The sequence below is a fragment of the Psammomys obesus genome, unplaced genomic scaffold (assembly GCF_907164565.1).
Source record: "Psammomys obesus unplaced genomic scaffold, mPsaObe1.curated_primary_1811, whole genome shotgun sequence".
NCBI classification, from domain to species: domain Eukaryota; kingdom Metazoa; phylum Chordata; class Mammalia; order Rodentia; family Muridae; genus Psammomys; species Psammomys obesus.
In genome coordinates, this window is record NW_026590062.1 from 25995027 (window position 1) to 26020368 (window position 25342).

Sequence of the window (25342 nt, forward strand, 5' to 3'; positions counted from 1 at the left end):
CCAAGACCACACCTCCTAATCTTCACATATAGTTCCACCACTGGGGACCAAGTTGTCAAACAACATGAGTCTATGGGGCCATTTCATTCAAACCACCACAGGGGTCCTATAAGCATTGATGCTTTATTCACTAGGGGGAGCTGTGCTTGCCTGTACCATTCCTGGTAATGTAAAGGGGAAGTTTCATGTAATTTTCTGAGTCATCTGAGTGTGGAACTCAGTTGCTGATTTGTGAATCTGCTCTGTCCATGGGGAAGCCACTATGTGTGTCCTTGACCCTATGACATGTATACTATAAGGAAATGAATCTTTAGTTTATTTGTGTTTTGATGGGTTAGAAGCAGGGATTTTGTGTAGCTCAGGGTGGCTTTGAAATCCTGAACCCTGTGTCTCCACCTCCCCAGAGCTAGGATTCCATGTGAGCATCACCACATCCAGCTTAGCTAGTTGCCAGCTGTGTACTGGGTAGGGAAAGTTCAGAAGCTTTTTTTTTCTATGCTCTAGCCCATGGGAAGGAACTGCCCAAGTTTCATTCTTGTTAATTTTTCAGCAGCTACTGTATGGAACCAGAAAAATACTTTCCCTTTTGTAATCTACCATAAGTTCAAACAGCTGTAACAAATGCAATTACCATAGCCTTTTTTTCACTGCCTTCTAAGATAAACTGGAAAATAAACAGTAATTTCAGGTAGATAATCCTGTGAGACTAACATTTGTGATATTTGTTGCATATTTTTTAAAGAGATGGAAAATAATGTCATGCAAAATGAGGATTGAACAGCTGAAACAAACAATATGTAAAGGAAATGAAGAGATGAAGAAAAGTAAGTAATTTCCCTTCCCTGCAGCCCCAGTAAGAGGCCTATGCGAGTTTCATGGGGTGGAATGGTGAGAAGTGGAGTTGCACAGGAGTTGGTTAATTTTCTCCTGCTGTGAGTATACACTTGGCAAAAGCATCTTTAAAAAAGGGAGGGTTTATTCTGCTCACAGTTGGAGGATGCAGTCCATCAAGACAGGAGTCGGAGCAGCAGGAGCCTGAGGTACTGGGGCACATTGCATCCACAGTCAGGAAGGAGGGAGGTATGTGCTTGCTTAGCTTGCTTCTTCTTTTCCTTCAGTCAGGGATCAACCTAAGAAACTGTGCAGCCCACACTTAAGGGGGATCTGCAGTTAACTCAAACAAGGAACTTGCTGACAAACATGGCCAGAGGTTTGTCTCCTATGGTACTTGGCCCTATCATTGGCAGTATTGACTGTCACAGGGTGTTAGTGACTGAAAACTTTATTATGGGTTGAAAATATCAAATCCCTAATGTGAAATGCCTGTAAATTGTATTTTAGATTTCAGATTTCCCTGAATCTTGGAATGTGTGTATAGCACACATGTATACAGCACATATGTCTTATATAAAAATAAAATGAAATATTGTGTTGGTACCATCTAAACATGAAATCCATTTGTGTTTCACATGTACCTTATACATCTACTCTGGAGGTAATTTCATATGGTATTTTTAGTGTTTTGACTTTGATACCAGTTCCAGGACAGCCAGGGCTACATAGAGAGAGCCTGTCTTAAGAAGTTTTTTTTGAGCGTTTTGTTCTTCAGATTGGGCTCTTCATTGAGAAATGGTCTTGCTCTGAAGTCCAGGTGGGACTGATATTTACAAGCTTCTCTCCTCATCCCTAGTGCCACATGCACAGCCCCCTGTTCTGGATTGTTTTACCAGGGAAGCTGAGCCTCTGCTTGCTTGCCTTTCTCTGTAAGGCATTTGCACAGGGATTTTTGCAGAGGTTTTTCAGTAGCTGTCTTCATCTAAAAGGGAAGGGCTGGGAATGTAGTTCACTTCAGTGCTTTGCATTCCTTCAGCTTTTGGCCTGATCACCAACACCATAAAAACCAAACAACAGGCACATTTGCTGTTTTGCAGTAGTTGAAAGGAGGGGTAGGGTGTGCCGTGGGACTCAACGTGTAATACTTGATACTCATGCAGTAACGTGAAACCATGGCTTTTCCCGTAGTGAATTCACGTGTATAAAACGTGTACTTGTTTCACATTACAGATAAATGCTTCAGATGTCACCGTAGGTGGCTGTCAAATTTTATGTCCTCTAAGAAATCTTAGAGACATTTATTTCTCAACATTAGTGTCTTAATTGCTTTTCTGTTGCTGTGGTAAAACACTATTTCAAGACAGCTATGAAAAAAGCATTTAACTGGGCTTATGATTCCAGAAGTTAGTGTCCATGATGGTGGAGCAAAGGCATGGGAGCTGGAGCAGCTGAGAGCTCACGTTTCAAGCTACAAGCAGGAAGCAGAGAGTTTGGGAAAAGCAGGAAGCGTTTCAGGCCTCACAGCCAATCCCTGAGCCACACTTCCCAATCCTTGCTAAACCTTCCAGTCATAAACCATCCAAACATGAGTCTGTGGGCCATTCCCATTCAAACCACCTTAACTAGACGTTGACGTTGAGAACCACCATGTCTCATGAATCGTCCCTCAGTTTAGAAGTAGTTGTTCTGTAGTGGCATGTCACGGTGGCAGAGCGGCCTTTGAAGGTGGTTACTCTCATGAAGTACTTATATGCTGTTGTCTGGACTGGATAGGTAGGCAGCAGAGCACATGGTCCATAAGTGTGTATTTGCAGGGAGGAGGGTCCCCGAGTTTGCTTGCAGTCTCCAGCAGCATCAGAAATTGTTACTTAACATTGGCTCACCATTTCCCCATGACGCTCAGGTATCCCAACCTGTTGAAGCCATACGGTATGCTGTGCATGTACATGCATAGAGCTCTAATCATTTCATCTAACAGGTTCCTACACTTTAAAACAAAAAAGATGGTCTTAAGGCAACCATAGCACATTTAGCACATGATGAGAGTGACCTTATGACCATCAGGAAATCCAGGCAGAGAAGTGTAGGGGCCACCTTAGGTTTACAGCAACAGCATATTGCTCTGTTGAAAGTTTGTTTGCACGTATTGTGGATTCCCAGACTGCTGTCAGCTCAGATCCTCAGACCTCATTTCGGGCTGCTTTGGGTGCAGAGTTGAAAACTGTTGCTTGATAGAAGGTGCCCTCAAGAGCCTCCGCACTGTCTGGCAAGTTCACAAATTCTGGAAGGGATTCGTGAGGCCAAGCTCGTAGGTGAAGAGGGTACTACAAATAATCTTGCCTTTAAACTGCTGTTGAATATGTCTAGTGCGGTCAGTAAAGGGCACAGACTGGGTGCTGTAGAGCCTGAGGGGCTGCTTCTCCACAGCGCAGTATAGCGCAGGTGCACTTTAGTGGCATGGGGAGGAAAGTTAGTTACATGCATTTGAAAGGTGGGCTTCATCTGGCTGCCTAGTAGATTAGAAATAGTGTCAAGTGCCTTGATGTTTTAAGGGAGATACTAGGGAGAGATGAGGGAACTTTGAGTTCCAAAATCAGCACAGATTGCAGATAGGTGACTGAGTATCCTGTCACCTGTGCTGGCCAAGGTACTGAATATTAAACTGTCCTCTCTGACTCAGCACCATGGCTAGACAAATTCCTGTGAGTACTTGCCAAGGGTCAAAGATATCACGGACATGACTGAGTGAAAACTAAAAGCAAGCTCAAATGGGGCTAAGTCCTGGGATGTTTTACCTAGATATCGACATGGACCTGGCTTTGGAAAGAGGTGTTTCTGAGAGGAGATGGAAAACTAAGAAAGCTTCTGCCAGAGCTAAACCACAAGCTTAGGTCCTCAGAGACAGAGGCTTGTGAGACAGGTGCTCCTGAGGTGCCTCTCACAGCCTGCTTAGGAGGCGGCGAGGCTTCATTGGGCCCGGGGTGAAGTGCTAAGAGCCGTGTGCTAAGGCGTCAAACAGGCAGGCTGTGAGAAACAGAGCTGGGGATCATTTATGGTCAGAGCCTTGCTAATGAGAAAAATAGGAGCAAATAAAGCACATTCCCAGACTGCGCAGGGATGAGTAGTGTGTGCAGGACAGGAGCTACTTCAGTATTCATTCTGAATACTGAATGCATTCAGTTGCTGTCTGAGAAGACCTGAGTGTGGAGGCACTGAACAGAGCCAGGGTGAAAGGGAATGTGGCTGTGTGCCTGTTTGGAGGTTAAAAAGTGTGCTCTGTGTTTAAGAACTGCCAGGCATTGGTTGTAGTTTATAAAGATTGTACAATAGCCATGCATGGTGATGCACACCTATAATCCCAGCGTTCAGCAGGCTGAGGCAAGAGGACCATTTTTACACACACACAGACACACATGACACAGAGGGCAATAAGTAGGTTGGAACTGAGCCACCTAGAGATGGGTGGCATTTAAGTGTTAATTACAAGCAATAGTGAGAATGGAAAGGCTTAAATCAATTGTAGACTAGCTAATGGAATAAAGGTTGGGTGCTTGCTGAGGTAGCACAGAGGTCCTGGAAGGCCCCAAGCTTGGTTTGAGCTGGAGAATTTGGTTCCTAGATGCCTGTCTTAAGAGTGCACAGTTTGCTTTGTGGCTCAAATGAAGGTTGACTTCGGTACAGTGAGCCTAGCAAGCCTCAGACTCCAGCCCAGAGGATCTGTTGAGGCATGCCCAGAGTGAAGTGGCGCAGTGAGGTGGCTTCATGTGCATGGCTGCTCATACAGGCTGCGGTCTGTGCCGTAGATTCTGAAGGCCTCCTCAAGAACAAGGAAAAGAACCAGAAGCTATACAGCCGAGCACAGCGGCACCAAGAGAAGAAGGAGAAGATCCAGCGGCACAACCGCAAGCTCGGGGACCTGGTGGAGAAGAAAACCATTGACTTGAGGAGTCACTATGACCGGCTGGCACGCCTGCGAAGGTCCCATATCCTAGAGCTCACCTCTGTCATCTTCCCAATCGAGGAGGTGAAGACTTCTGTGAGGTATAGTGAGTGTGATGGCTTTTGCACGGCAGGGCCAGGTGCTGGGGACTCTTTCTTCAGCAAGTCAGCACTTAAATTACTGGGCCTCCTTTTAGGGTCACTGGTTTTCCTAGTAGTGAAACTTGATTCTTATCTTCCTCAGCAAACAGTAAAACCAGGAGGTAGCCAGGCTGCCTGGCGGGGTGGCCTGCGTCTGTCATAAAGCTTCCAGGTCACTTGCTGACTCACATTCCTGGGGAAAGACAGTGTGTTCCATCATGCCAATGTTTGTTAGTTGTGTATGAGAGACACTCTTGAAACCGTAAGCCTGATTTCCTTGTCTGCCAAATGGAGGTTGAAATTACCTACTTGACAGAGTGTGAACTAGTATAGAAGAGCACACTCAGTGCCTAGACCTTTCCTGGTAGTGGGCTTTTATTCTGTTAGCTGCTGAGGAGACAGCACTGTGATTTGATTTTAGTACATAAGGACTCTCAAAAAACTGGGGTTTCCTATCTCACCATTTATCATAGCCATTTGGGGTGCTTTTGAAAAAGTTCACCTGGGCTTACTGGCTCAAATTTGTAATCCTAGTCTCTTGGAGGGTGAGGCAGGAGGATTGCAAGTTGAAAGACAGTCTGGGCAACTTACTGAGATCCTGTCTCAACTTAAAAAAAGGGCTGGCTCTGTAGGTTCGATCTCCAGCACTATTTAAAAAAAAAAAAAAAAAGGTGGTATCTGAGGCTAAGGTGTACATTTTAGCCTCTTACTTCATCTCTCTCCATCAGGATGTAATATTAGCATAACTTTCTGTTCTACCAATGTCTCTCTCAAAGGCCTGACCAGTTTTTATGGCAGTTTGTATTAATTTAACTTTTCTTTACTGATCCACAGTACTTAGCAGTTTTGTATCTGGACTTTTTGTAGGCACTGAAGGATTGAACCTTGCTGCCTAAGGGCTCTTACCACTGAGCCATCTCCCTCATCCTTCTCCTGAAGTTGTCCAGACTAGCTTTAACTTGAAGTCTATTTGTGTAAACCTCCCAGATCTGTGCAATCAGGGGCAGTTTTACCAACTCTTACTAGACATAGATTACTTCGCAAGATCAGGGACAGAATAGGTTTTCAACCTTGAAGCAAAAACTCAGAAACTCTTAAGTTTTCAAGAAGCCAAATCTGGCCACACATCAAAGTTGAGACTGGGGGAGAGGCAATAAAGAATGGTTAGTAGTCACTCACTGTCAGTCCAGGTAGAGCGAGAGAGCCGGGAGACACAGGGTCCTCAGTTGGGGTGAACTGGGGGTTAGAGAGCACAGGAGCTGGTGGTGGTTCCCACACCCGCCATCAGCATCTGCACCCTGAAGGATCAGCAAGCACCTGAGCATGGCGTGTGCTTCTGGATTCGCATCCAGAACCACAAAAGAGGATTTCACCAGGACTCTTGCAGCTACAGGGTCGGGCTGTAGATGAGTTAGTAGTACTCTGGTGTAAATGACCCAATTTCTGTCCACAGTAGCTGGGTGTGATGGCACACACCTTTAACTCTAGCTCTAAGGATGCTGAGGCAGGAGGACCAGCCTCTGTGGCACAGCAAATTCAAAGCCATCCTGGGATACATGAGACCCTATCTTACCGGACTAATTCCTTCATTGTTGTGTTTTGTTTATTTTGCTGGTTTTCATTTTGAAGATTGACTCTAGGCTTTCTGATTTTGATTATCACATTGTCCTGAATTGGTAATTTGCGTGAACCTTTAAATCTCTTTAAACTTTTTTATGAGGTTGGAATTTTTTTTACCAAGAAAACGTGTAGTCAGGTGGCCCATAGTGACTTTCTATGGACAATAGCACATAGTCCCATGATACTGTACCACGTGCTTTTGTCTTTGTTCATATGCTTCCACAGTGCTGCTCACACTGCCACACTTGCTGACAATGTGTTCTCATGACTGTGCACACATGCCTGTGGCTGGACAAGACACAAAGAAAGCCTCACCTCTGTGCTTCTAGCTTGTAAGCGTTTAATATGTATTAGATATATACTATGACTTTTGTAACAACTCAGGTGGTTTTAGAGTTTCCTCTATACCATTCTCGTTTGCAGAGATCCTGCAGACGTGTCTTCAGAGAGTGACAGTGCCATGACTTCCAGCATGGTGAGCAAGCTTGCTGAAGCCCGCAGAACAACTTACCTCTCTGGAAGATGGGTCTGTGATGACCACAACGGTGACACCAGCATTAGCATTACAGGCCCTTGGATTAGCCTTCCAAACAACGGGGACTACTCTGCCTACTATAATTGGGTAGAGGAGAAGAAAACAACCCAGGGACCTGGTGAGAAGCACAAATACTCTGAGTTTAGAACTTTGCACTGTTGAAGTACTAAATGGATGTAGAAATGCCCCTACAGTTTGTCTTCTGTGGAGAATACCTCATTTAGTCATTCCATACGTTTACGATACTGTCACCGCACAAAGCTGCCATTCAGCACGTTTAATGAGGGTGTGTTTTGTGTTATGGCCAGTGCTAACTGCTGATTAGAATAGGTTGACTGAGAAAGGTGGGTCACCTTTGTCCTTCCCTGGAAAGGTGGCTGGTGTCCTGGTTTCACTTGTTATAAAGTGCCCCCCCCCCCCGAAAAGTAGGTTTGGGGAGAAAATAATTTATTTTAGCTTGCACTTCAGGTTACAGTTCATCACTTGGAAAAGGGAAGGCAGGGACTTGCAGCAGTTACTCATGGCAGTGTGGGTTCAGCCACTGTTTACTCTCACGTAGCTCAGGGCCTGAGTCCACAGTGGCCTGGGCCTTCTCAGGTCACTTGACATAATCAAGACAAAGCCACGGACATGCCCATAGGCCAGCTGCTCTCCCTCTAGACAGGGCCCCACTCATCTTCCCTTCCAGGGAACTCCAGATTGGGTTAAGCTGATTATTAAAACTAACCATCCCAGCCTATAAAGGAATGGTGAAGGGACCATAGGCTGAGTTGGTGCTAAGAGAACCCCAGCAGATTTTGGGGTGGGACAGAGGTACAAAGACAGTGTCAACCCTTCTATAGCATAGGGCAGTCATGAAAGGCGTTTCTGAGGAGGTGGCTTTTGAGTTACACATTGCTAGAGATCATGCTAGAGATCATTGCTAGAGATCAGGGCTTTCGCATGTTAGACAAGCAAGTGACTATAAGCCTAGCCCTTGCCTGTTTTAAAGATTTAAAAAAAATTTTTTGATTATTTGTACCTGTGTGTCTGTATAAATGTATGTACATGAGTGTGTAGTACAAGTGGAGGCCAGAAGAGGGTTTTGGATCACCCTGGAGTTACATACAGTTGCGAGCCACTCAGCTCTGGTGCTGGGAGCTGAATTCAAGACCTGGAGGAGCTGTGAGTGCACCTAACTGCTAAGCCGTATCTGCAGCATCCTAGTGCTTGGTTTTTGAGGAAGGGTCTTTTGTAGCTCAGGCTAGCTTCTCAGACTTCTGATTCTCCTTCCTCAGTCTCCCACTTTTTTTTGAGTTGTCACAATGGGCCAAGTTGGTCATTAATCATTTAGGTGATACATGGTCAGGTCCAGTCAGTCTAGACCTCAGTTCCACTTATCATTGGCTTATTTGGGACTGTTTGTGTCCGACCATGCAGTACAGGTGACACCTAATTGTCAGTAATGTAATTGTAAAACTACAAGTGAAAACTCCTGGTTCCGTGATACTTTTGCTGAGGTGCTTTGACTGTTCTTTTGTGCCCACTCAGACATGGAACACAACAACCCTGCCTACACCATCAGCGCCGCGCTGTGTTATGCCACTCAGCTGGTCAACATCGTGTCTCACATACTTGATGTCAATCTTCCTAAAAAGCTGTGCAACAGGCGAGTAGTTAAGGTGGCAGTACTGTCTTCCTCATCGATTTCTCATGTTGCACTAGCTAGAAGAAACGCCAGTGTCAGCAGAGAAGGTTTGACCTAAGTTTGGATTCAGAGGATGACACCAGTCTCATCACAGAGCCCACAGAGAATCCATCTGAATCCTGGGGAGATAACCAAAGGAGGAGGGGTCAGGGTTTGCAGGGAGGGTGCTGCAGGTCCTGGGCACTGGAGCTGAGCCAGCTGTAACAGTAGGCTGTGGAGGAGGAGTTGTTTTGTTCTTATGACAACCTCGAGTTTAAGTATTTTTGTTTTTTTGTTGTTTGGGTTTGGGTTTTGTTTTACAGGGTTTTTCTTGGCTGCCTGGACTTTGTAGACCAGGCTGGCCTCAGACTCACAGAGCTCCCCGTCTTTGCCTCCCAGGGTGCTGGGGTGGATTACAGAATGCACCACCCCACCTGTTTAAGATTTTAAAGACACAGTCCACCTTGCTGACATTACGCCTCCCACCCTCCCGTTACCCTGTTTCCAGCACGTGAGCTTCTTATGACTGCATAGTAGCAGGCTATATAAAGTGTTTGCTTTTTTTGTATTAAAGCAGTGTCTCCTCATGTAGCCACCTAGTGTGGCCTGAGCCCAGGATCTTCTTGCCTCAGTGTCTGGTTGCTGGGCTTATAGGTGTGTGCTCAAGTAATTAGCAGCCAGAACTTGGGAATTTATGGCGATAAGTGCCTGTGGAAATCATCGTAAGCAGGAGGGCTGTGTGTTTTTCCCTCCTCTTCTGTTTTTGTGTTTTTATGTACTGGGGATTGAACCCAGTTGGGAAAAATCTCTTCTTCTGAGCTCTATTCCCAGCCCAGAGCATGAAATAGGAAGGGAACAAGTTATGGGTGGGGACACTAGGAAGAAAACTACAGGAAGGGAAGCTAGGAAACCCTGAGAGGCCAGAGACAGTAGAGGTGACGAGGAGCTCGCATGTGCCCCATGGAGCCTGCAGCCGTCATTCTGCACAATGTAGATGGTTGTTGAGTTTTCCTTTCCCCACACGTACCGGTCCCCTGCTGATGCTTCAGAAAATGCTTTCCCATATTAACATTTCCATAGCATTTCCAGTTCCTGTGGCGTGAGCAAAGTTGCTCAGTCACCTAGGTCCATGCGTTTGTAGTTTCTGTAGAAGAGTGGAACTCCCTGAGGGCAGCAAAGCAGTGCTTAGGAAGTGCCTGTTTCAGGCAGTTTACTAAGGAGGAAGAATGAATGGTGCTGGCTCTGATCTGTAGTTCAGACGTACCCTTCAGAAGGAGCAATTTAACATAGACCTTCCTCAGAGAGCAATCTTAGAAGCCATATGCTTGTCTTACAGTGAGTTCTGTGGAGAAAATCTCAGCAAACAGAAACTGACTCGAGCAGTGAAGAAACTGAACACAAACATACTTTACCTTTGTTCTTCTCAGGTATGTAAGAGCCTTGCACTTTGAACTCATTTTTAATTTGCTGTGCTTCAAAAAAAAAAAAATTTTTTTTTTTAAATCTGTGTAGCCTTGGTTGTTCTGGACTCACTTTGTAGACCAGGCTGGCTTTGAACTCACAGGGATCTGACTGCCTCCACCTCCCAAAAGTGCTGGGATCACAGGTGTGTGTCATTGAGCCTGGCTTGTGTGTGAAAGTCTTAATCAAGTCATTGCTCTTTCTAGCACGTGAATTTGGATCAGTTACAACCGCTGCACACACTCAGGAACCTCATGCAGCTGGTCAGCCCGAACTCCGAGCACCTGGGCAGGTGAGTTGCACGTGTGGCTCTCTCTTCCCTGTGCACGCTGGCATAGTACCCGATGTTCTCTACGTCCCACATCTCTGGGAAGGACAAAAATTGTACAGCACCGTGCACAAGGCAACAGCTGATCATGCATGGCCTTCCAGGAGCCTCTGTGATCATTTCTGAGAGAAGGTTGCAGTGGAGAGCATTTAGCATGTGACATTTAATAGAGGAGCCCAGATGCCCTGGCTACCACCTTGTACTTCTCCTGAAGCTCACTGTTTCTTTTCTGACTTGCCCCTGGCAGCATTGCTGTCTCTGTGTGTGCTTGTCCTTTGTGCTTGTATATACTATGTGTATGGAGTTTCTTTTCATCACCAGGTCAGTTTGATCACCATTTTTTAAGAGTTCATAGAGTGAGCTGGCTTGAGATTTATCTGCTTAAAAACAGAAATCAGTAACAACAAACCGACCTTCCTGCTCCATGGTCTACTCTCTAACTTTTCAGTGGCTCAGCCAAAGAGAGCACGGCTCATCTTTGGTCCCTGCTCTAGGCCCTGAGCTGTTGTCCTCGCTTTCATCAGTATATGATACGTTTTACAGAGATGGAACAAAGCTGATGTCTGTACACTTTGGAAATGAACTTTATTAGGCGATTTTGCTCAAACTGTAGGCTACCATAAATGGTCGGGGTGTGTTGGCATTAGAAGACACTAAATGTTGGTCTTACTGTGGGATGCTGAGCTGCCTGAGGTTGCATACACCTGTAATCCAACCACTCAGGAAGTTAGACCACAAATTAAGGCTGGCCTGAGCAACCTACAGTAATGGTCCTGCCTTAAAAGGGGCAGGCGTGTTGCCAAGTGCTAAAACACCAGCCTAGCATGTGCAGTTCTTAATTTTTTTTCTTCATTTTTGACTGCCAAGGTGGGGGGAGCTAGAAGAAAATCAGTGAGGTGTTATTTGGTATGTGTTTCTTGAATGGCCTTTGGTACCGGATAAATAGTAGATCGATGAAGCAAGTCTGAGCACTGAAATTCTTCAGCTAAAGCGAGGAAGACTGTTGAGAACTGCAACACAAACTGATTCCAAAGTTCATCCAGAAGCACTGCCAGCGAGGACAAAAGGGAGAATAAAAAGGGCCGTCTCTGTTCCAAACTGTGATTATAAAGTTAATTCAAGTTTTTTTGGGGGGTGAGGATGGGGGTTAGTGAGATAGCTTAGTAGGTAAAGGCACTTGCCACCAAGCCTAATGACCTAACTTTCATTTCCCTGCCCCACATGAGTGGAAGGAGAGAAATGATTCCCAAGAATTGTACTATGACTTCCACATACTTGCTATGGCATTCCCAGCCCCAGTAATACAAACTTAAAACACATACACACACCTAAGGTTTGTTTAATCAGTGTTTAGGAAACAGGCAGGATTTCGACTTTGAGGCCAGCCTGGGCTACATATTTGCTGCAAATACTCTACCGACCATTAAAAACCGATTTGAATGACACTGTTAGTATATAAATAGCATGCAGAGTAATTAGGAAAGAGAATTGAGGCTTGGAGCAGATAATGTACCTATAGGACTGTGTCATATTATGGTCAATAGTGTTGAGCTAGTTGGTATTCAGGCATGGTTTCATACCATATTCTGTGTATAAAAACAAGTTATAGATGTAACAGATTCTGTTTTAAAATAATATGGAAAAGACTTCTATACTCATAGGGTAGGGACATTTTAATCAAGCCACACCCTCAAAAATCTATGAGGGAGCCACACACGTTGTGTAGGTACTATCTGTCTCTAGTAAGAAAGGTCTCATGCCTTTGTTAAAGGGAAAAACAATAAATAGGTTTGCAACATCTATAGTAAATGTAATTTCTGTGAGTTTGAGGCCAGCCTGGTCTACAAAGCCAGTCCAGGACAGCCAAGGCCTCACAGAGAAACCCTGTCTCTGAAAAACAAAAACAAAACAAAACAAAAGATGAGGGGAGGAGGGCATTCAGATTGCTTGCCTGGAAGAAATATATTAAGTAAAAAAAAAAAAAAAAAAAAAAGTCATCCACAATCATGCATAAAGACATGGACTAGGGAGATGGCTCAGTGGTTAAAGTGCTTGCTTTGCAAGCAGGGGTCCCACGGATCAGGTCCCAAAACCCATGGAAAAAGGCAGGTGGGTGAGGTGGCACACTTGTAGACTGAGATGGGAGACCCAGACAGGAGACCCACCCAGGTACACAGGACTAAAAAAAGAAAAGGTAGGAGATGGTCACTCCTGACGGTCGATCTGCAGCCTCCACATGCATGCTGGCTTTGCTTGCTGCCTCTCTCACACATGTGGAATAAAGAAGTTCCCCTCCCATATCCATGTCTTATGCAGCTCTCTGTCTGCACATAGGTCAGGGCCCTTTGAAGTGCGTGCAGACCTGGAAGAGTCCATGGAATTTGTGGACCCCGGAGCTGCCGGAGAATCAGATGTGAGTGGAGATGAGCGAGTAAGCGACGAGGAGACTGACTTGGGCACAGACTGGGAGAACCTGCCGAGCCCGAGATTCTGTGACATCCCCTCCCAGCCGGTGGAAGTCTCCCAGAGCCAGAGCACGCAGGCCTCTCCGCCCATAGCCAGCAGCAGTGCTGGTGGGATGATCTCCTCCGCTGCCGCCTCGGTGACCTCTTGGTTCAAAGCTTACACTGGACACCGCTAATGAGTATGGATTGAAACGTGCTGATGTTGTGTCGCGAAATCCTTCCCACTGCACTCTAATAACCTTGTCTGTAGTTATGATAGTGCCTAGAACCAGGGGGGCTAACATCTCTCTCGTCAGGACAAGTTCAGTAGCAGGACCTGACTTGTGGTCACATGAGCCCCAGGTCCTAGCCCCTTAGCCCCGACAGTGTGCTGGTTCCTGGGGTTTCGAGTCTTCCTGACACTGAGTTCTAGGCTTCAGTCAGATCACAAGGAAGTGTTTCTGGGTGATGAGAAATGAAAGACAAAAGCCGAGTTGATTTTTCTGTCATCTTTTTGAGAGACTCACCAACAGCAGTTCTGGTCTCATCAGGGAGAAGTGGTTGTCTGGGCAGGGAAGAGGTGGAAGTTTGTTGTTTTCAGTCATCACGCATCACATTCCTGATTTCCTACTACACACCAAAGAAACCAAGGTCTTTATTTCTGTGGACCCACATCTGTGAGTGGGGAATCTGCTGGGATGTTAGAGAGTCAAATAGTTTTCTTGTATTCTGAGGGGATTAAGTCAATGACACTCATTTTAAAATGGACTTTTTCCTTTCCTTCATCATTCCCTAGATGAGCTAAATGCTGCCTGGGTACAGTGAACACTTGATGACTCGTTCGTTCTCTTGCTGTCCAGTTTGTTCTGGGTGGTGGGGGCAGAGCAGAGTTAGCAGGTGTTCCCTGGGAAACCCTCCTGCTTGTCCCTGGGCTCTCGGAAGATAGTACCTTGTGCAGAGTGTGGCGCTGAGCAGCTGTTCTGGAAGTGCTCAGCCATCAAGGAATTTCCTCTAAGAGACCAGTTTTGTGACAATCTTATAGAAAACTATAACGAGAGGCATTATGTTCAGATTTGTAAGTAGTTCTTTTTTACTTTTTAGTAACTTCAAAAAAAGACTACAGCAATCCTTTGAGAAAACACCCTCCTGGGCATTGTCGAAGCTTCCCATTGTGACTGGTGTGCTGGTACCTCAGGCAGGTCCTTCAGCAGTCTGCCACGCCCACACTTCTCACTCTTTTAAGAGTTGGTACTCTGCCTGCAGATGGAGGTGCTGCTGAACTTTTGCTATTGGTGGAATTGTAGGAAGAATTGATCCTACCTAGGAGCCCCGTGTTCCGGCTCTAGGTATTCCACCTGGGGAGAAGGCAGCCTCCCTTTTGTGGCCCCTTTGGCTGGAGTCTTGCAGGCTCAGCTTTGAGATTGCTGGGCCTGTGTTTGGCACTCTCTTCTAGAACTCACAGACTGAGTCTGCTGGGATGAACATACTGGCTAAGAAGCAGCCACCAGCTTGGGAGGAAGCTACAGACGGTGCAGTTTAACACCAGATGCAGGAAATGCAGGGCTTGATGGGGATTTTGTTTTATCAGCTAGAGGCACTTTTGTCACTTTATGTCACAGTGAGTGATCCAGCACATACTGCCCTAGGCTGCTGATATATTTTGGGTTTTGTTATTTTGCACTGGATCCACCTGTTGTAAATAGTTTTTAAATACACATTTCAACCACTGTTTTTTGGCCCCCGTCCTCTTTGCTGCTCATTAATACTTTTCATGTAGATGCCAGAACCATACATTAGACAGCTCTCTGAAAAAAATGAAGCTGTTTTTTTTTTTTTTTTTTTTTAACCAAAAGCCATAGAAGTTGGTCATGTTTTTATTTTAAAATGATTTATTGAAACAAGGTAATACTAATAGAAACTCTGAGGCACCACATGGGCTGCTTTAAATGGTCTTACAAAAGACTTTTATGTAATTGAATAGAACCGAGAAAAGTTTTGCCACATGCGGAACTTCTGAGGACACAGTGAGTCACCATGGGATGGGGAAGAAGTGCAGTGTCAGAACCCCCTCGCTGCCCTGGAACTTACAAGTCAGGTTGAGTCATATAGATGTTTTCTAAACTTTTATTGTATCACTGCAATAAATCCTTTAACAGTACTTTGCTGTGTGTGCCTTCTGCCAGTTAGTATTTATTGATGTTGGTAGCAAGAGTGCAAGCTGACCCTGGAATACTTCATATAATTAAAGAATATTTTGCTAGGTAAGATTGTTTTTAAAATTACTGATTATGGTGGCTTTAATGATGATGGCCCATCTTTCGCAAACAAAAGAGTTACATATTTCATTCTCCAAAAGGCATGTTTTTCTTCACCTGAGAAAGGAGCAGGCCTCTAGGATGCCATCATGGAATGTGCTCTCTCTCTTTCAGCATTCGAGAAATGTTAGAGGAACTTAAGCCACAAGGAGAATCCTTTTTGTAATTAATGTTTAAGAGGGCCACTGGTAGCGTCCAGGTAATGTAGGGGGCCACCTAGAGGTGGAGGGGATTAAGTGACTGGGGTGGACCTGTTAGGGTTAGGGTTGGGGCCCTAAAAAAGGATGGCAAAGGGGTCCAGTCATGCCTATCCGTTCCTCTGCCTAGGGTGGAAGGCTCTTCAAAGAGAATGTGGGCTGCAAAGTTCCTGCCTTTCCATTTTCCTATCTGGCAGCTAGAAGCAAGTTTTCACGTAGTGTACAAAGGCCAGGGGAGACTTCTCATCCAGTCACATCTGTCTGATACAGGGAGTGAGGCATACGGGAAGGGAAGGATAACTTCCCAGTAGATGCAGGTGCTTTAATAAATGTGAAGGAAGTTTGAAACTAGGCTTGGGCATGATACCTGAGCACCTCAGTTGTGAAGTTATCACCCCCATTCAAGCATCTGGTAAGAAAATAGCCTGGAGAAGATGAGTCAACTTTCTGTAAACACAAAAACCCCCAGGGTGACAAATTTAAATCTGAAAATTATTTTGTGTGCATGTATGATGTGGGACAGGCATACAAGCACATGTGTGAAGGCCAAATGAACTCAGGTCTTGGTGGCAGACTTGGTGGCAAATATGTTCGCCCACTGGGCCGCCTAGGCAACCTTGACAAATGAATTAAAATGGTAAATCAACAAGAGCCACTTTAGTGTTTGTAGGAAGGGATGCAGAGTATTCAGAGTGTGAGAGGGACATTAATTCAGTTCCCACCACTCACAGCCATCCAAACTCCAGTTCCACAGGGTCTGACACCTTCTGGCTTCTGTGGGCATCAGGCATGCATACAAATAAGTCCCATAAGTCCTCTGGGTAGGTTTGGCTGCCTGAAATTTGCTGTGTACACCAGGCTAACCTCAAACTCAGAGATGTGCTGCCCCTGCCTCCTGAGGTTAAAGGATTAAAGGCCTGTGCCACAGTGCAAAAGCTATGAACTTTTTTCAGAAGCCAAGAAATTGACCAGAGGTTCAAGGTCAGTGATGAGAACAGGCTGAAGCCAGCTGAGAAAACTCAGTAGTGCAGACTCATTCTGATTGCTGCTCCGAGAACCCACATCGTCACTCCATACCCCCCTCACCTTTGAATGTGGTATTTTAGCATTTCCTGTGATTTCCAGAGGTGCCCAGATGTTGAGGAAAGTATTTGCCTGTTTGTTTAGTAGTGGCTTTCCCTAAATTGGAAAGAATTCTGAAGACATTTCTGGGCCATAAGAGAGTATGTTGCTTTTGGCTTGGATGCTTGCTAACTGGTCTGGCGGTAGTAGCCTGAAGGTATCTCCCAGCTGTGGTCAATAAAGATCAGCAGGAGCGTAAGGCGGCCTAGTGTTGCCAGGGAAATACCCACTTTCTGGTGGTGCCGCTGGTGATGGCCTTAGAAGGTCCTCAAGAGCTGAGTGCTCCTGCTGCAGTCCTGCATGCCTGAGACACTTGCTCTAACATTCCTCACTTTCTACTGGGTGAGCCTGTTACTGCAAAGTCAGCATCACCTGGCAGCTTGCTGGAAATTCTGCACGGGGGGCACTCCCTCGGGCCCACCAAGTCAGTCTTCCCTTCTGCGCCTCTTTGTGCTGTTGGAGATCATCGGCGTACAGCTGCACTGTCGAGGGTCTGCTCGAGGTCTCATTAAAGGTGAATTGTTCTCAGAGTGGAAATATCTGAAGTACTGAAGACAGGTCCCTTCTTCCAGGCACAGGGGGAGGCTGCAGTGGCCTTTATGGAGCTTTAAGTGTCTGATACAGTGACTGTCCCTGCCTCATATATTCTGCACAGGGCTTTCCTGGGTCATCTCTCATTTGTCCCTCCAGGGTCACTCCTTCCTGCTCAATGGCCAGGAGACTGAGTGGGCTGTAGCACCTTTTGATGCCTCCCTGCCACATGCCGTCCATTCCTTCCCAGGCCTGTGAGCCCCCAGACCTGTCACCATACTCAACCCTTGGTTCTGTCACATAACTTGTGAAGCAAGGCTGCCACTTCCAGAAGCTGATCCTGCAGTTTAAGGATGAACATTGAGCTATGAACTCCACAGAGAAGAGCCCTTAAATGTTTGGCAAGCTGTGGTGGAGGAGAGGCAGGTAGGTGATCTCCGAGTTGGAGGCTAGCCTGGTCTACACAGTGATTTCCAGGACAGCCAGGGCCACTAATGAGATCTTGTACTAACAAAACAAAGCCCCCTGAGGTGTGTGAAAGCATGGCTCTATAGCACAGGGGCCAGAGGTGGTGCGAGATGAACTGAAGATCATTTTTTTGTCCTTCCCTTGGGCTTGGCAAATACGGAGGATGGTACATCCCGTGTCCACACCTTTGTTCTTGTTTATTGAGGCAGAGTTTCTCTGGGTATCCCTGGCTGTCCTGGAGTTCAGGTCTGCCTCTTGAATGCTGGGATTAAAGGTGAGCATCTCCACTGACTGGGTACGCCCTTATATTAAACACATGAACTTGCTCGATTTCAAAGTGTAGATATTTGTTCTTCAGAATTTCCTGGAGCCAAGACTGCTGGACATGAAAAAGGTCAGGCCATGGATTCCTGTTTGGACCCTGGGACAGCCAGCCTCCTCTCTCCAGAGGGTAAATAAGGCCCAAGTGGAATCAAGGACTGCACTCCGGACTGAACTTGCTGCAGCCATTCAGGCAGCTTGGGGAGCAGGGAGACTGGGGAGGAAGGGCACAGTGAAGGCCAGCAGCTTGGTCCCAGAGTAAGTACGGATGGGTGCCCCAGGCTTGGCTCCATTCCCACCAAAGTGCAGACACAGCTACGCAGGCAGGTCCTGTGATGCCACACTAGAACTTTCCAGTTTGGATTTTATCCGGCCACTTATTTTTATAAAGAACATCAACTTTTCGTACTACTTAATGGAGTCCAGGATCAGGTCTTAGTCTCAGAGCTTTGGTTTTGTGGCTTAGTGTGGGCAGGAGAGAGGAGGGAGGATTGTATGCCCCTGCTGCTAGGGAGATGGACTCCGCAGTGCCCGGTTGTCGGCATACTGCCCACCACCCAGCCTCAGCAGCTAGCCTTCCCTAGCTAACTCAAGGCAGGCTATGTAGTAATAGCTGCCTTCTACCAAATGGTAGGTACCAAATTTTCAACAGTAATTTTAGGCATATACCACTTCCCCTTCAGTGCTCAGCTGAGAACCTGGTTCCCATGTGCTTATCACTTCAAAGAGAAAACACTGAAGAAGGGTTGTGAGTTTGGCTTAATTATAGAGAGCTTGCTGATCAAACATGGATGCAATTTTTTTTAATGGAACGTATACCAAATGAGGGACTGAAAGTAGGGGCTCAAACTTGCTGAGTCTAGAACTCTAGCACGATGATAGAGGGGCACCTGAGGCACCTGGCCAGCACAGCAAGGGGCTGGGGTTGAGTCCCAGCAGATGCTGCAGTGGAGCCACCAGGGCAAAGGATGGAACAGACACATTGACCAGCATGTTTTTGGGTTTTGTTAAGAGGGTCTCTTATATTTATGGTTGTGAGTCTAGCCTGTAACGGCAGAGCCATCTCTCCAGCCCAAGAGGTACTCATTGTGTAGCCCAGGATGGACTCAAAGACGTGATCCTCCTGGGTGCTGGGAGTACTATCTACAAATGCACACACCCTTGGTCCCTTTCCCAGCTGGTAGCAAGAGAGTCAAACCATCTCAGAAACGGGATGGGGAGCCAACTCTCAGGTTCAACTAAGGACGTACTTGACTTTTGAGCCTCAGGAGAACTAACAGGTGTAGCAGCACCTCTTGTGAGAGCTGAAGGTGGAAGTTTGCTTTGGCTGGTAGGACAGGGAGGGGCCTGGAGTATTTATTTTGTGATCTTTTAGCAGTACAAGAAGGCATGAGACGAGAGTGAGCACCATGGCATGAGACGAGAGTGAGCCAATTTCCAGAGGCTTCTGAGAGGCTTAGTGGTTAACACCGGCTGCTCTTCCAGAGGACAAGGGTTCAGTTCAGAGCACCTACAAGACAGCAAACAACTGTAATTCTGTTGTTAGTGGACATAATGCCCTTCTGGCCTCCACACAACTGCAGGCAAAGCATCTACGCTTAGAACCAAAAATCAAAGAGTGGGTTATTTTTACACCAAACACTAGGGGGCTACAGAGCCTTTCTCAAAAAGCAGTATTCCATTTTGACAGCACAGACCACACAGGCGCCTATTGATGCCACCAGAAGCCTCTGTTCCCTGGGAAGCATGTCCTGCCAGTCTATTTCTGAGGTAATGCCAAGTGCGCTGGGGCCATCCTGTGCCCTGCTCCCAGTCAGCCCAGCCCCGCACAGCTGTGTAGCATGTGATAACGTCAGGAATGCTGACTCATGAGAACCCAGTTATTTATCCTGTGCATCCACGTGGGAGAACCACAGGCAGCAACTGTTGAACACAGTGCGTGAGCTATGTCACACCCTTGGTTGTCCTGTGTTACCTCCTTTAATCCCAATTATGAGTCACGACAAAATTATGGGACACTCAGATTGCCAGTTTGGCAGAAGGCAACAGCAGATGTCTTGAAGATGAACTGTTCTAAGCTCACATCAGACTAAGTCTGAGTCTGCAGGCCAGCATAGCAAGGTCCGTTTGTCAGGGGGTGACCTCTTTGGCATGGAGCAACTTTGCAGTTTCAGCCTGCTCTCAGCAGTTACTGCTAAGGATAAAAGAAAAACTCAAACCAGAGATGGCTCAGCAGTTAAGGGCCACAGACTGAGGCATCCAACACTCACATAACTGTAGTCCCAGCGGACCTGACGCCTCCTTCTTTTAGCTTTCAAGGACAAATGCACTCACATGGACAATTACACAATTTTTTTTTTTTTTTTAATCAAAACAACTAGATTTCACTTTGGAAGCCTGTCTGCCCTCATGCGCCTCTGCTCAGCACAGGCCCAGCTGGCTCTACCTAAATGTCATCTTGGGCTGTGCTCCCCGAGTCCTGGCCAGATTTGTATCTTCTAAACACTGCTCTTTTCCCATCAGTCACCCACATTTGTCACATCTGTCATCTGTCCTCCCTGCCTGCAACTTACACTAAGAACAAGGTTTTGTCTCTTGTTTTTGAGTACTTGATTTCAGACCAATCTAATTTTTGGATTGTTTGGCTTTAGAGCCCCAACTTTTGAGGGCTCAGGATTATCCAGCTTTATTAAGTACCACATGTCCCCAAGCCTGAAGAGATTCTCAACGGCTTCTAAATGATAATGGACAAGCTGTGAGAATCCCCTGGATATTACTTTCCTATACAGGGAACATGGCAGGTACTGGACAGACAAAAAATTCAAAATATTAAAAGGTAATAAAAATTTAAATTTATAATTTGAAGGAAGATGATTTTGTCATAGAAAAGGTTAACCTCCCTTCTTCCAAATAACTCTGAGGTGCATTTGCATGCCTCAGATATTCTTTTGCTTTGTCCTCAGTTCTGGGATTACAGGCATGAGCCACCACAATGGCTTCAAAACAAAACTTTCAAAGGTAAGGATCTTAAGGGGCACAGAGGCGACTTCGCAGCTAAGAGCACTGCCATTCTTCCAGAGGACTAGGGTTCGATTTCCAGCCACGTGAGGGTTTACAGCCCACCCTAACTCCAGTGCTGGGGGATCTGATATCCTTTCCTGGCTTCTGCAGGCAGCAGGCAAAATACCCACACACATCACAGGTGTGCTGTTTTAATTCTAAGTCAGTTCACAAGAACCTTCAACCCCGGACATTCAGGATCTGGAGAGAGGACTTAGGCAAGAGAAGAGCACTACGTTCAGTTCACTGGGCGGCTCACAACAGCCTGTAACTCAAGCTCCACAGTGGAGGATCTACCACCTTTGTCCTCTTAGGGTGTTCACACTCAAAAGAAAGCACACGCACATGCACAAAATACATCTCTGGGCTTCAATGGCTCAGCAGTTAAGAGAGCTTGCTCTTGCAGAAGACATGGTTTCCGGAGGTGTGGCACCCTTCTCGGGTCTCCTTCACTGCCTGCATTTAGGCATTTGTGGGAGAACATTTATCAAGTTGTTAAAATTTTATTGTATGCTCAGGCCTCACTTAATGTATGTTTTTATTGAAGTTTTACAAAAGAAAAAGAGAAGCCAGACAAAAAGGATGCACAACATTTTAATCTATTATATGATATTGTCTTATTCTGGTGAATATGTTTAGTCAGCTGTCCGTAATATACAATACTGGGTTTTAATCACATTATTTACAGAGGGGCCAAAGCACTCATGTGCAGGTCAAGGCGCTCGGTTCACTGTGCACTTTCACAGCCCTATGAAACACAACCATTATATACACTGTAAACACCACAGGGCAGACCCATCACCAAACATTCTCACAGCATCAAGCATACAAGGTCTAAGGTAAGGTGCCTACGTTTTTTGTTTTTTTTTTTTCTCTTTTTTTAGGCATAATTCTCAAAGGTTTCCTCATTTCACTCACTTCAGATACAGAGCCAGTGCTGGGACATTGCAGGATCCTCTTGTGGGGACTGCCTGGTGACCTCTGAGTGTCCAAATGGAGGAAAATGGGCAGAGTTTTTCACAGCTGGGTGGGTTAAATGTGAGGCACCACTATAGACAAGCATGGAGCTAATTTCTTGAACAGCTGGTAAACAGATAAAAGCCTGAGTAATGGCAGTCTGAGCGGAGCAGAGTCCTGAACAGCTGGGGATGAGGCCACACACACCTGAGGGTTGACCCAGGCGTTTCACAGTCCCTTCGCCTCTCCCGTGGACATCAGTACTCCTCTTCCGCCTCGCTCCCTCTTGCTTTCTTATGGATAGCCCGGTTAAAGCTGTGGCAGGCAGGTAACCAGTGATTGTCATGAAGGCCTAGCTTACAGCCGGGAAAGCCCTTCTGAGACTGGTGGCAGCACATCCAGTACCCAGGCCCATACGGCAATGCCTGGCAATAGGGTTTGGGGTGCCACCGACACAGGGACACATCCCCTTTCACATACTTTTTCTTGCATTGCTTGCAAGGGTCTTCTCTATAGCGAGGATCTCGGACCCACCGAGAATCTGCTGGCCTGATGTTGTAGTATTCAATGATGGACTTAAAGTAGCGGCAGGTACATTTAAGAATTGCTAAACTCAGGGTGGGGAGTAACCTGAAGATTTTCACCATGATGTGGTGAGGCAGGCATGCCATGTACTGCTGAGGCTCCAGGAGCTGCTGGATTTTAAACCTGGTCTCCAGGAAGTCCTGAGACACGGGCTTCTTCCAGCTGGACACCTCAAGCACCGGTAATGTACTTTCCCCCCCGGGGGCTGCTGGGACGAGTGGCTCCACAGAACCATCTTTCTCCTCACATGCACTGTTGCCCTCAGCAGCATCTTGAGGCTTACTGGCCTCTGAAGCCTCTTGTGCTGTGTGTTCATTCAGCTGGGAGCACTCTTGCTGGCCCCGTCCAGGTGACAGAAAAAACAACATGCCAGGAAGAGGCTCTTCAAGGGAGTCTCTAGCAGAAGGCGGCTCCCTCTCCACCGTGCACACGGCAATGCTGATGCACAAAGGTTCTTTTCTCTGATCAGCATGGTGCTTTGGGAGTGCTACAGGCTCTCTACTCATACAACTGATAGCATCTGTGGACAATTCGGTAGCTTGGAGATAGGTATGAGGAGAAAAGGGCAATCCATCAAATTCATCTGTCATTTCTATGTCATTGCGGTTGGAGTTCTCCACAGTTGTCTGCTGACTTGGCTCTAATTCTGTGCTGTCCTTGTGGAAGCTCACGCCTACCGGCAATGAGGAACAGCTCTGAGAGGTACTGTCCCAGGCCTGGTCCCCTGCAGAATGGTCAGTTTCTGACGGTCTTGCTCCCACAGACACCGACTGTGTGGGGTGCACCTGGGTGTCGGGTGTGTCTGCAGACCCCTCTTCACTTTTGTCACTGGCCTGAGAGCCATTCGTGAGCAACACCCTGCCCACACTTCGCCGGAAGCTGTTACTCCGTGACAAGCTCCCAGGTTCTCGCTGGCCCTGATGCTTTAGGCACTCAGACTCCAACCTGGCTACCATGTCAAGGACTCGGACTGGTTCACTCTGTGATCTGCCAGACTCAGGATTTTCTCTTTCCGTGGGTTCTTCACAAGTTCCTGGATCAGAGAAGGGCTCAGGTGCAGGTGGCACACCTCGGGACTGGCCAGAAATCTTCACAATGGCAGGCGGATTTGTGCAGTTTTTCACGCAGCTAGCTAGGAGAGCAGTAGCTCTCTGCTCAAGGAAGGCAACCATCTGTATCACTGACAGAGGCCTTCCACTACAGACACTGTCCCCACTGTCACTCACATAATGCACAGAACAGTGCTCAATGCCACATGCAAATGGCTCCGGCTGGTAGCACTGGCTGTTGATCTCTCTCATCATTTCTAACTGTACCTTGGCTTTCTTAAGATCCCCTGATTTTTTCCTTCTTTTAGTAGCCCTCCTATCAATATCCCAGGAACTTTTTATTTTCATAGATCCTATCCTACTGCTACACTGGTGGGCTGCAAAGAATGCGATTTTCTCCTTCGTATTTCCAGGCTTGACAATAGCCCAGCTCCCAGGCAGTCCTTCTTCCTCACTCTGGTGCACTGTTGCAGGCGGCACATTCTTTTTGACTTTAACATTCAAGCTGTTCTCCACAGGGTTCTTCCCACTCATACTGCATAGAACATTTGGAGAAAGGATCCCAAAAGGTTTTCTAGATGCTGCTTTGACAAAGGAGGCTGAAGGGAAGACAGGTGGTTTCATGTAGTTAGCTTTGCCCTTTTCATCACGGACAGTGTTTTGGTGGCTCATAGGCGTTCTTAGTGTGTCCCTGCTGACTTCAAGAGGGTGCTCTTTCTTCTGGAGTCTCCAGTGTGGCTTCAGGTGCATAACAGATGCCCTGGAACAGGAGAGAACAGAGCTGACTCAGGTATTTTGCTGCAGCTTCAGGCAAGAGAAATGTGATCTTCCAGCTTGTAAAGTCTTTACCAACAGTCATGTCTCGGCTCATTTCTAATGCGCAAATCAAGTATTACAGAAGCAAGCTAACCACTTTCTGTGAATTATCAGCCAGAAAATAAACTGATGTAACTGATACATTACAGAAAGAGCTATTAGTTAATGTAAATTAATCCTTTAACATTGAATTTACCGAAACTGCTTTTTTCTTTATTATTTATAATTTATTCACTTTGTATCTCAGTTGTAGCCCCCTCCCTCCCTCCGTCTTCTTCCCATTCCTCTTCCCTAGTCCACTGATAGAGGAGGTGCTCCTCCCCTACTATTTGACCCTGCCCTGTCAGGTCCCATCAGGACTGTCTGGATCCTCTTCCTCTGTGGGCCAGCTAGGTCACCGCACCAAGTAAAAGTGATCAAGGAGGAGGCAACAGAGTTGATGTCAGAGACTGTCTCTTCTCCTCTTACTAGGGACTCACATGGAGACTAAGCTGTCTATGGGCTACATTTGAGCAGGGGGTCTACGTTTGGTTGATACATCAGTCTCTGCAGTACCCCCTGAGCATTTAAGCCAAAGCTGCTTTTTAAAATCACCCCTTGGCACAGAGGTAGGGAAGATTACAGAAGCTCCCCTATATTCCCTAGGTTGTTCATCTGTCTTGTTTTTTAGGATAAGATTTCATGTAGGCCAGGCTGCCCTTGACTTTCTGATTTTCCTGCCTCCATAATCCTGAGATTATAGGCAGTGCTGGGGCTGGGACCCAGAACTGCAGATGCTAAGCAAATACTTTACTAGCTGAGGAATAATCCCAGCCCCAACCCTAGCATCTCCCTTTCACTAGTGTCTCACTATGTAGCCCATGCTGCTTTCACACTTGTGATCCTCCTGCTCAGCTTCCCTCAGTGTTGGACAACAGGCATGAACACCATGCCTGACCTTAGCAGGTTGTTTT

The 25342-nt window shown here is 46.5% G+C and overlaps 2 protein-coding genes across 7 annotated transcripts in view; one reads left to right on the forward strand and one right to left on the reverse strand.

The window, feature by feature from the left end:
* Atg14 (autophagy related 14) overlaps positions 1 to 15126 on the forward strand; it is a 34695-nt gene extending 19569 nt beyond the window's left edge. The window contains exons 4-11 of one of the 2 annotated variants that reach the window (XM_055606306.1): positions 743 to 824; positions 991 to 1080; positions 4638 to 4875; positions 6958 to 7187; positions 8600 to 8717; positions 10072 to 10162; positions 10403 to 10488; positions 12859 to 15126. In XM_055606306.1, coding sequence (XP_055462281.1) covers positions 743 to 824; positions 991 to 1080; positions 4638 to 4875; positions 6958 to 7187; positions 8600 to 8717; positions 10072 to 10162; positions 10403 to 10488; positions 12859 to 13165 — 1242 coding nt within the window. In that variant the 3' untranslated portion in view covers positions 13166 to 15126. The remainder of the gene's footprint in view (positions 1 to 742; positions 825 to 990; positions 1081 to 4637; positions 4876 to 6957; positions 7188 to 8599; positions 8718 to 10071; positions 10163 to 10402; positions 10489 to 12858) is intronic. The other variant, XM_055606307.1, reaches the window with a different exon arrangement.
* Positions 15127 to 21558: 6432 nt separating this feature from the next.
* Positions 21559 to 25342, reverse strand: part of Fbxo34 (F-box protein 34) — a 62569-nt gene continuing 58785 nt past the window's right edge. For all 5 annotated transcript variants that reach the window (XM_055606188.1, XM_055606184.1, XM_055606185.1 and 2 more), the window contains one exon: positions 21559 to 24333. In XM_055606188.1, the coding sequence (XP_055462163.1) occupies positions 22197 to 24323 (2127 nt within the window). In that variant the 5' untranslated portion in view covers positions 24324 to 24333 and the 3' untranslated portion in view covers positions 21559 to 22196. The remainder of the gene's footprint in view (positions 24334 to 25342) is intronic.